A 15,362-nucleotide genomic window follows, 5' to 3' on the forward strand; every position below is an offset into this window, starting at 1 on the left:
ATCATCGATTAAACGTGTACTGACAATAGCAGCGCCACTTTATGAGGAATGACTGCTAGTCAGACGCATGCACAGTCGATGTAGGATCAGCAAATGTGCTGTCCATTTGTAGATGGGGAAGGTATGCTATATGTCTCAGTTTGAAGGAGGGAATTTTATGATGACCTGAACGCTCATCACGAGCATTTCGGAATGCATGATTTGTTGAATGTTCGAGGAGCGCTGTGGTGAGTGCCTTCGACATGCGGCAAAACCAAGGTGGAACTATGTCCAGACGTCATGGGGTTGGGTGGTCGTCCCTCATTACATATTGCGAATGTTGTAGGCCGGGCAGACTGGCAGAACGCGACAGACAGTGCAGGCTACAAGTGTGTCTGAACACACAGTACCTTCAAGATTCCTAACAGTGTGCCCCTGCAGCTGACAACCCATACATTTGCCAATGTTAACACCATGACATCAGCAACTATGACTGAAATGGGCACATTAGCAGCTCCTGGGAACCTATGCTGTGGGACAGAGAGAAATTGGCGCTGGTTCCTTTGTGCTCTAGGGAAATTCACCTTCACATTCATAGGTCCAGTAGAGATTGTTCAAGGCACCATGATGGCCAACAAATAATATACACTTGTTTCAGACCACATACTCCTCTTCATGAGGATCATGTTTCACGATGGCAGTGGCGTTTTTCAACAAGGTAATGCACCATATCACTAGGAATGGAAGTGATGAAGTATTTCGAGGAACAGACTGGCGAGTTTCAATTAATGTGCTGGTCCCACAACTCACCAGATGGGAATACGATCGAACACATCTGGGATGTGCCTCGATGGGGTGTAAGAGCTCATTCCTCTGGTGAGGAATTATTGGGAATTAGGTGCCTTGTGTGGGCAGTGTGGTGCCAATTCCCTTCCAGACCATGATGTGTCACTGCTGCTATCCATTGCAAAGGTGGACGTATCAGGTCTTACATAGGTGATTATAATGTTCTGGCTGATGAGTGTTTTAGTCCTTAGTAGCAGTTTTCATTTAGTCTACTGGTTACTGGTTTTGGTACACAGTACCACCTCAGTACCTCTGCCATGCTCTAGGGGAACTACTAGGTACCTCAAATATGTCAAGCTTGTTTTTTCCTTGTTTCTTTCTTATTTTGAACATTATAATATGGTATGTCTAAAATATAAGATTTTCACCTTATTTCTGTCTACTAGTATGCTCCAACATTTATATGGATATCGATGTGGTGCCCTACATAGTGGCATTCGTTATTTAAAATCATCTTGCCTAATTTTACTATTTCATTTTACATATTGCTATTAACACTACAATGAGAACTGATACTGTAATTGCAGTAATAAATAATATAACTCTTACAACTATTGAAAGTCTCTATTAATACTACATCACCATGAATTTTCTCTAGAAGCTACAACTACTTCTGTTACTACTATGTTACTACTGACATTTGTTACTAATATTAACACTAATACAAATACTTATACTGCAGTTACAAAAGATAACATTATATTTTCTGACTCAGAGAGAAAGGTTACTAGCTTACTGACTTGTATAGCTTAGCTCTTTCCATGTACAGTAGTCTAAGGTGGATGCACATACACACGCAATTTATTAGAAGGTGGGGTCAAATACAAGCAGCCAGAGATTAGAGTTCTATAATACGAAGCAATACAACAGAGGAAAGTAAATGCAGCACTAAGATGATTATATCAGCTGTTGAAAATGACCACCATTCATCTCTTGATGCTTTTGGGCTCTGGTCGGTAGGTTGCTGAAGGCGGATCGAAGGTTGGATGCTTGAATTGCTGCAGTCTCATCTGGAGTGTTCTGCTGCAGTTCTTGATTGTGAGGGTTGTTGTGATTGTCTCTGCTCTTGAGCGCTCTCGTGCAGTGTAATAACACACTGACAGATCAGGTGACAAAGATGGCCATGTAGGGCCCCAACCAGGCTGACCTCTGCTAACAACTGTGAATCATGAAATTGTGTATCTGTGATCAAAGGTTCGGCTTGCTGTATGGCCAGTTGCTCCATCTTCTTGGAAGTAACTGAACGCCTTTCCCTCCTCCATTAATGCTGCCACAAATAGCTCCCAAATGTTGGCAATGTGATGGGCCAAAGTCAGCAGCTGATTGAAGAAGGTGAAACCGGTAATGCTGCGTGCAGACCTTGCACACAAAAATCCAACCTTATTATCGTACAAAGGTGTTTCGTGGAAGTTCTGCTGACTCTCTGCTACCCAGGACCTGTGATTCTGTTAGTTGACGTAACAACTCAGCGGAAATTAGTCTCCATCAGACATAAAGAAAAGATCCATGTCCAAGCCATTCATTGTTATCTCAGTGAATGGACATCCACAAATGTGGAGGTGGTTAGGAACATCTGCTGGTTTTAATGCACGACCAACAGACATGCGATAGGGACATACAGGGTGGTCCATTGATAGTGATCAGGCCAAATATCTCACGAAATAAGCATCAAACGGAAACACTACAAAAAGAGATACTCGTCTAGCTTGAACTGGGGAAACCAGATGGCGCTATGGTTGGCCCGTTAGATGGCGCTGCCATAGATCAAACGGATATCAACAGCGTATTTTTAAATAGGAACCCATATTTTTTATGACATATTAGTGTAGTACGTAAAGAAATATCAATGTTTTAGGTGGACCACTTTCTTCGTTTTGTGATAGATGGCGCTGTAATAGTCACAAACGTACAAGTACGTGGTATCACGTAACATTCCGCCAGTGTGGATGGTATTTGCTTCGTTATGCATTACCCATTTTAAAATGGACCGTTTACGAATTGCGGAAATGGTCGATATCTTGTTGATATATGGCTATTGTGATCAAAATGCCAAATGGGCGTGTGCTATGAATGCTGCTCGGTATCCTGGACGAAATTATCCAAGTGTCCGGACCGTTCGCCGGATAGTTAGCCTACGTTATTTAAGGAAAGTGTTCAGCCACATGTGAAACGTCAACCACGACCTGCAACAAATGATGATGCCAAGTAGGTGTTTTAGCTGCTGTCGCGGCTAATGCGCACGTCAGTAGCAGACAAATTGCGCGAGAAACGGGAATCTCTAAAATTTCGGTGTTGAGAATGCTACATCAACATCGATTGCACCCATTCCATATTTCTGTCCACCAGGAATTGCATGGTGACGACTTTGAACGTCTTCTACAGTTCTGCCCTGGGCACAAGAGAAATTACGGGATGATACTACAAGATGTTTCACTGCATTACAGAATGGCGATGTACTTCCAACATTATGGATGTCTGGCACATAGCTCGCGTACGGTTGAAGCGGTATTGAATAGCATATTTCATGACAGGTGGATTGATCGTCGAAGCACTATACCATGGCCCGCACGTTCACCTGATGTGACGTCCCCGGATTTCTTCTGTGGGGAAAGTTGATGGATATTTTTGATCGTGATCCGCCGGTAACGCCTGACAACATGTGTCAGCGCATTGTCAATGCATGTGCAAACATTACGGAAGGAGAACTACTCGCTGTTGAGAGGAATGTCGTTACACGTATTGTCAAATGCATTGAGGTTGACGGACATCATTTTGAGCATTTATTGCATTAATGTAGTATTTACAGGTAATCATGCTGTACCAGCATGCGTTTTCAGAAATGATAACTTCACAAAAGTACATGTATCGCATTGGAGCAACCGCAATAAAATGTTTAAACGTACTTATGTTCTGTATTTTAATTTAAAAAAACTACCTGTTGCAAACTGTTCATCTAAAATTGTGAGCCATATGTCTGTGACCATTACAGCGCTATCTATCACAAAGTGAAAAAAGTGGCCTAACTAAAACGTTCATATTGCTTTACGTACTACACGAATATGTAATAAAAATGGGGGTCCCTATTTAAAAAACACGCAGTTCATATCCGTTTGACCCATGGCAGAGCCATCTAGCGGACCAACCATAGCGCCATCTAGTTTCCCCCTTCAAGCTAGACAAGTTTTTTCATTTGACGCTTATTTCGTGAGATATTTGGCCCAGTCAATCAATGGACCACCCTGAATATGCAGGTCTGCATAATCAGTGTGACATCCTGGCCTCTTGTTACAGGTGTTGGATTGATTTGGTAGGTCTCTGAAACATTTTCTGGCGCACTGCAGCCATGTTTTGTGGTGTGCAGGACAGTTAAGGCTTTTTTTTTTTTACTGGTTCAAAACAGATCCTGTTTGACAGCACTTTCGGATTAAGCGTTGCATAGGACTCGTTGCTCACACTTTAACACCACTAAATTTCGCAGAAAACAACTGACCACACCGTTTCCACGACTTCGTTCTCACATAACTTTTCACAACGAACGCCTGCTGCTCCACTGCGAGTACCATCGCCCCCTTTGCTCTGCTCCACTCACACTGGCACAGCCCGCACTACAATCTGAACTGATGTGGATCACGTGGAGGATCACATGGCGTGCATGTCACAGGGTGTGGCTACATGCATATATTCACGTGCAATCGTATCCAACCTCCCAGGCCACTTTCATTTGCTCCACCCTGTACTAACAGAAGTATCTAAGGTCTCTCTAGGTTTGGAGCCAGATTGGCCACGCTATCATGTCCGGCAATATTTTACTGCCTCGAGACAGCATTGCAACCAATCAAAGTGTATCACTTGTATTTCACTCATTTTTCTAATCTTCTTAGATACACTCGTGGTCATCTCGCTTAACACTTTTGTTATTGGACCAGCCAATCGTAGTGCTGTATTGTTTTGTTCACAGTCCCTAAGACCATGAACATGTTTTCATCGTCCCTGCATTGGTGTCAGAGGCCACTAGCAGATGGACTATGGAATTATTCAGTCACGTGTAGCTGTCATTACTACCAACACAAAAAAGACTTAAATTGGAGTGATTCTGTCAATATAATGCATAGACTACTCGCATTACAGCAATGAATCACATTTTGTACTGGCCCAGATGAGCATCGTCAGGCACTATGGCGGCGACCTTGGTCGCATTCTTTCTGTTTTCTGGAGACATGCAGCAGTGTTACTTCTGGGGTCATGGTATGTGGATCCGCTGGGTATGACCTCAGCTCAAGACTCATAGTGACTGAGGACGCTGTCGGCACAATGGTATGCCACTGCCATCCCATGTCCCTGTTTGCTACCTCTCATGCAACAGTATTGTGACATCAACAATCAACAGGAAAATGCTCACCCACACATGGGATGTATCTCCATAAATTGTCTGCCTGATGTTGAAATACCCCCATGTCCCGAAAGACATCCAGATCTAACATGTCGGGTGTCAATCCATCGCAGTGCTAGTAACGGCGATATCAAGGACGAGTTGCAACGATTATGGCCCACTTTCCCTCAGGAGAGGATAAAATGACTTTAAGATTTACTTCCCAACAGAACCAACGCATGTGTCCAGGTACGTGTGGATGCAATGCCAAACTATAAATGGGTTCATACCACTAAGATCTGTGTAAATTTGACTCGATTTTTCAATGACTGATATAATGTCACATACTGTATCAACATTTGTGAAGTATCATTTCGTTTCGTCAGCCCTTCCGAATACTTCAGTTCTTGTTGATGCAATGTATATTTAAACATAAACTCTACATCAAGCGATGTTCATACTCTTACGTGGAAGTTATCTTTCCAGTCTTACATGCTTCACTTTCACCAGACTCTACCTTTCTCTTTTGCAGCTGATAACGTCCATAAGCTTATGTTCATGTATCATACTCATATAGCAATGCACCAGCAACCTACTTCCACAACCATTCCCTTCAAGATCAATTTGGGAGATAAATAACCAACATTTTCTGCAATAAGGAAGTCAGTACCAAGACTAAGTTATCTGTGCACCGTTCAATCTTTCGACCAACTTTGTTGTATGGGAGCGAAAGCTGGGTGGATTCAGGTTACCTTATCAACAAAGTTGAGCTTACAGATATGAAAGTAGCTAGGATGATTGCAGGTACTAGTAGATGGGGACAATGGCAGGAGGGTGTCCACAATGAGGAAATCAAAGAAAAACTGGGAATGAACTCTATAGATGTAGCAGTCAGGGCGAACAGGCTTAGATGGTGGGGCCATGTTACACGCATGGGAGAAGCAAGGTTACTCATGGGTTCAGCAGTAGAGGGTAGGAGGAGTCGGGGCAGACCAAGGAGAAGGTACTTGGATTCGGTTAAGAACGATTTTGAAGTAATAGGTTTAACATCAGAAGAGGCACAAATGTTAGCACTGAATAGGGGATCGTGGAGGAATTTTATAAGGGGGCTATGCTCCTGACTGAACGCTGAAAGGCATAATCAGTCATAAATGATGATGATGATGATGAAATAACCAACACTGAAACTAGATGCTCCATCCACTGCATTAATATATACAGAAACTCTGGAAAAGAATTTTAGCTTAGGAAACAATCCCCATACTACTACACTGAATGAACATTTAGCATAAAAATAATCTACTCCGTCAGTCCAGATTAATAAGTGGAAAGTCAAAGTCCTGATATTAAATCTAGAAATTGAACGCCATTTTCTCTCTGAATCCAAAGAAAGATGTCGACATCGATTAACACAATAAGTTTACTGTTAACCATCACCATCTCTCCTTTTTAGAAACTAAAATTCGATTTTTTCACCATAACACTTCGCTAACGCCACCATCCTCTAATGTGTTTAAAGACATGCTTATGTAGTGACAGAACTCACGAAATGCCACAGACGGGGACTGAGTTCGGACCTGTGGTCTGCACAACTGTGACAAGGGTCCAGCCATACTCACTGTGTGGCTGTATATTGGGGGTTGGTCCTGCTGTGTCCAGTGGCTGCCCCACAGTGCAGAGGTAGACTGTTTCGATACATGTATTCACACAGGGACCACAGGGCAGCTATCCATCCACAGATAATGGGACCAATACAGTCAAAGGCAACAGTGAGTCCACTAACCCACTAAGATAAATGACTTACTAGTGAGACAATCAGTTCACGCGCTGCTTCTCTTGAGTTCCTCATACTAGCAGTTTAATATACCAAGTTACAGTCACTCAGAAGTTAGATTGGCAAAACTTTTAATGTACTTAATTGGCTACTATGTCCATCAGATGGTGTTCGTAGGTCATATGCTACAGACTGGGCGGTAGGGGGAACATACAGTAAATATGATGACAGATACTTCTGAAATGACCAGGGAAGGAAATTCAGAGAAAAATGGAGCACAGTATTTGTCATATTACGAAGCTACTGCAGTAAAAATTTAACTTCCATTAAAACCTTTATCCCAGAATTGAAAGTTCGGCCAAAAGATTTATTTGATTCACACTGGCCAATAAGTACTCACACGGAACAGGTGAACGTTGAATGGTACCTGACTGGGATGCTGAACGAGTCTATGAGTATGATCAGTAAAATAAGCAGACACATTAATTATATAATATATATTTACGCCTAAGGGCTGATCACAGGTTCTCACTCACTGAAATCAAGATTTTTGTTTCTTTACTGTGTTCAGTGTAATGATATTCATCAGACTGTGATTAGTGTGTGTGTGTGTGTGTCTGTGTGTGTTATATTAGTGCATAATAATGTTTGCTAGAGCTCTGCAAACAATGCTACATGTAGCAGCAGTGTTCAATGGCAGTAACTGTTTGGAGATACGTGTATCAAATGAGAACTATGTTACTGAAGATGTGGCAGTTTCTACTTTTGGCTCTTGTAGTTGTGTGTGTATGTGTGTTTTTCTGTGTGTGTGTGTGTGTGTGTGTGTGTGTGTGTGTGTGTGTGTTGGTTAACGTTTGTGATTTCTCACGAAGAAACTGGGCGATGAATTTACGATTGACATAAGAAGAGAGGCTTCATGTATATGCACGTAATGTGGATGGATACTTGTGTGTGAACTGGTTGTCATGGTAAGCAGATGAATAGGTACAATGCAATAGTGTACATAGCTTGAGGCAATGAAGAAGATACTGGTTAGGTCTTGTGACATGCACGCTATTTAAGTTAAGAAGTGGATTTCCCAACTTTACTTCTAAATAATTCAGATAGAATTACATATTTAAGGTTAATGTGTAAATAATAGGCATCTTGAAAACATGGCTGTGGCGATAAGCATTTTCATTCAAACATTGATTTTCGTTTATAATTATGGAATACATTTCTGTAAAAATAAAAGTAAATGAGAAATGAATCATTGAGTGTAAGGATTATTATGTGAAGGATATGAATTCCAGTTTTTGAAGCAGCTCAGTAAGTGGTGCATAAATATTCAGATATATCTAAAAATGAAAGTAATTTATGGTAATTACTAGTCAGTAACATTATAGTGAGTATTTATAATGTGATATGTTCATAAAAAGGAATAGAAGGATATAAAGATCTCTTTCATTTTGACGTGGTTGGGGATGGACCAATAACTGGATCAGGTCAGAAAAGGAAAACACTAAGTTCTACCAGAAGAAAACACTGCAAGACAAATATTTACAAAAGCCACAGGGAAAATTAAGCAAAGAATGGTCAGTAGATATTTGACAGAACCTCCTGTAAGAGCCAAGTACGGAGTTTTCACACAAAAAAGCGCCTTCCTTTTTGTGTTGCACAAGGGAGTGCACTGAAGTATGGCAATATCAGGAGAAACAACGGACTAGAAGTGGGAAGGAAATGTGAAGGAAGACAGAGAATTATGCGAAACTGCCTGAAGCGGCAGAGCTGTTGTGAAACCCTGTCGCCTTTCTTGTGAGGTGGTCATGTGGTGTTCAAGAATTATGTTTTTATATCACCTTCTTTAAGAGAAATTTTCCATATATGTTCCGATTGAGAATGACATTTTCCCTAGAGCTTAGTGAACTTCAAAAACTTTTTTTCTAATTCCCCTCGAATAGTTCGTTAGAGTTGATGAATTTTGTTACAGAAATTGTCAGCGAATCCCACATATATATCTAGAAAGTAAAAGGGAGATACAAAACACACAAAACTGTTGTACTGATTTGGGTGTAGCGACTAATGTGATTGACTACTCCACTACAACGAAGATTTCAGGATTTACAGAATGGAAACGTCACGAATAGGGAATTTAAAATACGTTGCTGCAAACCTCGAACTGTGCTGCAGCATTCTAAGATACACTATGAGATCAAAAGTATCCAAACACCTGGCTGAAATTGAATTACAAGTTCGTGGCGCCCTCTGTAGGTAATGCTAGAATACAATATGGTGTCGGCCGACCATTAGCCTTGATGACAGCTCCTACTCTCGCAGACATACGTTGAATCAGGTACCGGAAGGTTTCTTGGGGAATGCCAGCCCATACTTCATGGAGTGGTGCACTGAGGAGAGGTATCTTTGTCAATCGGCAAGGCCTGGCACGATGTTGCTGCTCCAAAACATCACAAGAAGTTCTGTAGGATTCAGGTCAGCGCTCTGTGCAGGCCAGTCCATTACAGGGATGTTACTGTTGTGTAACCACTCCGCCGCAGGCCGTGCATTAAGAACAGGTGTTTGATCGGGTTGAAAGATGCAATCACCACCCACGAATTGCTCTTAATCATAACCACCTCCGAAGTTTACTGTTGGCACTACACACACTGGCAGATGACATTCGCCACACCCACTCCCTACCATCGGATGGCAACATTGTGTACCGTGATTCGTCACTCCACACAACGTTTTTCCACGGTTCAGTCGTACAATGTTTACTCTCCTTAAACGAAGCGAGACATTGTTTGCATTTACTGGTATGATGTGTGGCCTATTAGCAGCCACACGACCATGAAATCCGAGTTCTGTCACCTCCCGCCTAACTGCCATACTACTTGCAGTGGATCGTGATGCAGTTTGGATTTCCTATGTGATCATATGGATAGATGTCTGCCTATCACACATTAAGAACCTCTTCAACTGTCTGTCGGTCAACAGATGAGGTCGGCCTGTATACTTCTCTGCTGTACGTGTCCCTTCACGTTCCCACTTCACTATCACATCGGAGACAGTGACCTAGGGGTGTGTAGGAGTATGGAAATCTCGCGTACACATGTATGACACAAGTGACACCCAATCACCTGACCACGTTCGAAGTCCATGAGTTCCGCGAAGCGCCCCATTGTGCTCTCTCACGATGTCTAATGACTACTGAGGTCAGTGATATGGAGTACCTGGCAGTAGGTGGTAGCGCAATGCACCTAATATGAAAAACGTATGTTTTATGGGGAGTCCGGATACTTTTCACCACATAGTGTAGATGTTTCCCTGGTCCTGGTAAGGAGCGACAGACCTGCTCCGCTTCTTCACCTTCACTTTACACAGTATAACGCCATTTATAGGTATCTCATTCCCAGAAGCAGGGGAGACAACAAACGAGAACAGAGGGTACTTTGAAGGATGAGGTTTAGGGTAACATGTACAGCACAGACAACAGAGTGGGCTTTCCCTAGCTGCCAACAGCACATGTGACTGTGGTGTCTGTCTGTGATCTGAGCAGTCCATCATTGTGTCCATCACTAGAACGGAACCTGCAGTGGCCACAGCTAATTTTCCTTTTTCTTCAAACATTGCAGGAGCTAACGTAAATAACAGCTTGTTGTACACATGCAATTCAATAGAAATGTTGACTGCAAATAAGACCTAAATAATCCACGAAGCTATGGAAATCTTGGCTATTGCATGATTCTCTTCTTGCTAACTTATCTGCCAACAAAAGATTTGATGAAAATGTTATTAGAATTCAATGAAAGCATTGTGAGCCATCAGAAAGTGCTATTTCTATTTCCAGTGTCTGTGTTTATGGCTCTACTGTGAAATGGCCTTCAGACATCCATGCACGTTTGAAGATACAAGTACTGCTTGAGCTACAGCTGCGTGAAGAACAAGAAACGTATTCACAATCGTGAATACGATGAGACTCCAACTGTACAGTTTACTGGTGATGTCAAAAGCTTGATCTCAGACCTGGACTGGAATTCTGAATTTCCCAATGTGCAAGTATGATCGCCGAACAACTTCGTCTATGCGAGGATGCTTCAGTGACCGACCTAAAACTCCACACATCACCGTGAGTTTCCATGTCTTGCTGTAGGACAATCACTGTAACTCTCGCTCAGGAAGAAACTTACTTATTGTTGCCACGACCTGTGCCTGGGCATATGAATACTACTAACAGTGTCTGTGTTTAAAAACCTCCTATGGCATGTCCTTCAGACAAGGATGCATGTCTGAAGGAACAGACCCTGCTGCAGTTCACAGCTGTATTTAGCATAAGAAATGTGTTTGCAGTTTAAAATACGATGAGATTCTCACTCTACAATTTACTCATGACATTAGAAGATTTGTGCCAGACTGGGACCCGAACCTGGATTTCCCACTTTATGCGAGCAGTGGCCTTAACAACTTCCAGGATCCAGATTAGAGTGTCAGTATGGAAGAAATTTTACTATTTTGCCAATATATAGGGTAAATCACCTAATGCTTCCTCCAGAAATATTGCGGGTATTGAAAGTGCTATTCATCTGCTGTTTTCATACAATGGATTGGTAGTCTGGAGCTGGTATTGTTAGCCAATCCATAGATTGTGCTAATACCTAGGAAGTGTATTTGTTGTGACAAGATACACTTTTCTAATTAGACCTACTCCTAGTGACGTTAACAAACGAAGAGTAGCGTAGTTCAGAATGTCAGTGGTGTTTGTTGCAGGATCCAAGTACGAGTCGTTCACGAGATACCATATTTGAAATGTTCGACATCGGCACTTGTTTGTGGCATTCAACCTGCTTATTTGCGAAGTACAATGTCTTTATGTTGGCTTACTTCGAGCATGCGTGTTCCTTGAGAGCATTTAGACAAGCTATTCAGTTAGTGTGTGACAATCCAATGCAGACAACGCCGGTATTTGTATGACATACATTATTGACCAAAGGTATCTGAACACCCCCAGAAACATTCATTTTTCATATTAGGTGCATTGTGCTGATACCTACTGCGAGGTACTCCATATTGGCGCCCTCAGTGGACATTACACACCGTGATACAGCAGAATGGGGCACTCCATGGAACTGACGGACTTCGAATGTGGTCAGGTGATTGATTTCTCACTTGTCATACGTCTGTACGCGAGATTTCCACACTCCTAAATATGCGTAGGTCCGATGTGATAGCGAAGTGGAAACGTGAAGGGACACATACAGCACAAAAGCGTACAGGCCGACCTCATCTGCTGAATGACAGAGACTGCTGTCAGTTGAAGAGGGTCATAATCTATAATAGGCACACATCTATCCAGAACATGACACGGTAAATCGGAACTGCGTCGGTATCCACTACAAGTGCAATGACAGTTAGACGGGAGGTGACAATACTAGGATTTCATGGTCGAGCGGGTGTTCTTAAGCCACACATCACGATGGTACATGTCAAATGACGCCTCACCTGGTGTAAGAAGCGTAAGCATTGGACGATTGAACATTGGAAAAACGTTGTGTGGTGTGACTAATCATGGTAGACAATGTGCCAATCGGATGGCAACGTGTGGGTATGGCGAATGCCCTGTGAACTCTCTCTGCCAGCATGTGTAGTGGCAACAGTAAAATTCGGAGGCGGTGGTTTTATGATATGGCCGTATTTGTCATGGAAGGTGCTTGCACCCCTTGTTGTTTTGCGTGGAACTATCACAGCACAGCCCTACATTCATGTTTTAAGCGCCTTCTTGTTCAAGAGCAGTTCGGGGATGGCGATTACATCTTTCAACATGAAAGAGCATCTTTTCATAATGCATGGGCTGTGGCCGAGTGGTTGCATGACAGTAACGTCTTTGTGAAGGACTGGCCCGCACAGAGTACTGTCCTGAACGCTACAGAACACATCTGGGATATATTGGAAAGCCAGCTTCGTGCCAGGTCTCACCGACCAACATCGATACCTCTCTTCAATGCAGCACTCCGTCTAGAATGAGCTGCCATTCCCCAACAAACGATCCAGCACCTGATTGAACGTATGGCTGCGAGAGCGGAAGCTGAGATCAAGGCTAAGGGTGGACCAACACCAGACTGAATTCCAGCATTACTGATGGAGGGCTTCATTGAATTTGTAAGTCATATTCAGCCAGGTGTCTGGATACATTTGATCACATACTGTATACAAGGAAATGGATACCAGTAGTAGTGTATTTTACTGCGCATGCACATCTAATTAAACTTTGTGGTGGACATTGTCGGCCTGGCAGTAAACACACTTATCGCTGTGTAACGTAGAATTGTAACTTGTCTCACGCTTACCTGGTGTCTGTTGGTGTCTCTGCAATCAGGTGAGCCAACTCCACAACAGTTTGTGGGTCGTTAACTACAGCCTCAGCCCAGCCCTGCGTCGCCATCACATGGAGCAAGTGCGCCTTTATGAAGGCGACGGCAGCCTGCTTCAGCCTGTTAGCGGAATGCCTAATCGCGATAACACCTGCAGCTGCCGCAGTCTCGACAGACAGCTGGGCGACCACCTGTTGCTCACAGTGCGCTTTCAATACCGACAGGCCGTATACGTCGGCGGCGACCAGCAGCTGTGGGGCCATGCTGGGCAGCTGGGGCACCTGCAGGGTGTAGAGGTATGCCAGCACCTGGCGCAGCACAGGACCCTCTGTGTCCGAGAGTACGAGCTGGCTGCTGCTGCCCTCTAAGGTGACGTGACGCAACATGTCCGCAAACACGGGACTCCTGGCGGCCAAGACAGCCCTGTGAGCCACCAGCTGCGTATTGTCCCCGGCCAGCAGAGTCACCACAGCGCCGTCCCCGGCGTCCAGCAGGGCACCCAGATCCACGGCCGTGGCCTCCTCAGCCTCCTGAACTCGTCCCACTGTGAGGGATTCTGGAACACAGTTTCCCAAGGGAAAGGTGGGAGTGGCTGCCAGTGCAGAGTTACTCATTTTATCAATTTCAAGGCATTTATAAAGCTTCCATCAGGATAAAATTCGCACACAACATAGATTAAAGTGTGTAGGTGAAGGAAATAATACTTTTGAAAATCTATTACATCTCCTCTTAAAACTTCCGTATTTGCTTGTAAAAAATGCCACGGAAGGAATACAGGCCTCCTATCGTTTGTCTCTTTGTACAATTACTTGCTCTAGCACAAAACTAAGAGCATATTTTATTCAACACACAGTCCAAATTTCTGTACTTATTTAAGAAAACAATGATATTTTATGTCTGAAATCTGTATCCCTCTGCCCTTAACTGCTAGCCCAGCATGTTGCTCTCCAGGAACTGACACAGGGGATCAACTAACTGCTGTCACAGTCTGGAATGACTTTCTAGAAACATGATATAGAGGTGGCTGGCATAGCTTGATGGCAACTTCTCACATATTCCAACATGACAACACCCAATATTTTGTAGGGTAGTGGCATAACGGCCCCCTCCCCCAGTGGATAATATTAAATTTTATGTGAGGTACAAACAACTGTGTCCAACTGTGTTTCGCTCACAATACTAAATTATTTCTAAAAGATCATGTTTATCATTACTATTTCACAACAATGTAATAGTTATTACATAAGTTAACATTAATTAATTTTTAATTTCAAATAATAGAAGTAATGAAATACACAATGTGGTGCATGCTACAGCTTGTCAAACGAATGTATGAACTTCATCTTCCACACATAATCCTCCTGCTGCACACAATAGTTTTCACTTTGTACCATGATGGAGAAATCGAGACATGTAGATCACATATGCTTCAATATCTCATAAAAATTTCTAGCAAATGACCAGAAATTTCGTCATCACTCAGTTCATAATAAGAAATGAAAAAATATTAAACTTCAACTCAACACTTACTATGTAGTGGCTACTATTGTAGTGTAAGATGTGTACAGTACTTTATTTTTGTTACTATTTGTGGCACCTAGTCAGACACAAAGCGTTGGCAAGTTAAAATCGTTCGATTTCTGACACTGCAGAAGTAAGGAGTCCAGCAATCAAGTGATTCAGAAACAGTAAGTAGAGTGCACGAATTTTCACTTGATTGATTTTAAGTAAAGGTGCAGGGTGAGGGTGACGCAAGTGTCAATAGAGAGAGAAGTGGTGTAGAGGAAACAAGTTTTGTAACATGTGCATAACTTTACTGCAGACAGTTAGTTAACTTCCATTTTTGAGTAGTCTTAGACGCCATGAGAAAGGATACATCATTACAAATCAGAAGTACCAATTGTATAATTGACACATTAGTCTGAGGTTTAATAAAACGTCTACAAAAGCTAAGTATCATTTATCTTTCATCACTTTCAAAATAAAAATTTTCAAAGGAAATATTCTTCTTAGTGGAGTTAAGTTAATTACTAAAGAAGATGACTTAGTG

General features: G+C 42.6%; 1 protein-coding gene across 2 annotated transcripts in view; it reads right to left on the reverse strand.

Moving 5' to 3' along the window:
- Nucleotides 1–15,362, reverse strand: part of LOC126427052 (poly [ADP-ribose] polymerase tankyrase-1-like) — a 117,486-nt gene that overhangs the window by 22,722 nt on the left and 79,402 nt on the right. For both annotated transcript variants that reach the window (XM_050089231.1, XM_050089230.1), the window contains exon 3: nt 13,289–13,868. In XM_050089231.1, the coding sequence (XP_049945188.1) occupies nt 13,289–13,868 (580 nt within the window). The remainder of the gene's footprint in view (nt 1–13,288; nt 13,869–15,362) is intronic.

Source organism: Schistocerca serialis, chromosome 11 (genome assembly GCF_023864345.2).
Source record: "Schistocerca serialis cubense isolate TAMUIC-IGC-003099 chromosome 11, iqSchSeri2.2, whole genome shotgun sequence".
Taxonomy (NCBI): domain Eukaryota; kingdom Metazoa; phylum Arthropoda; class Insecta; order Orthoptera; family Acrididae; genus Schistocerca; species Schistocerca serialis.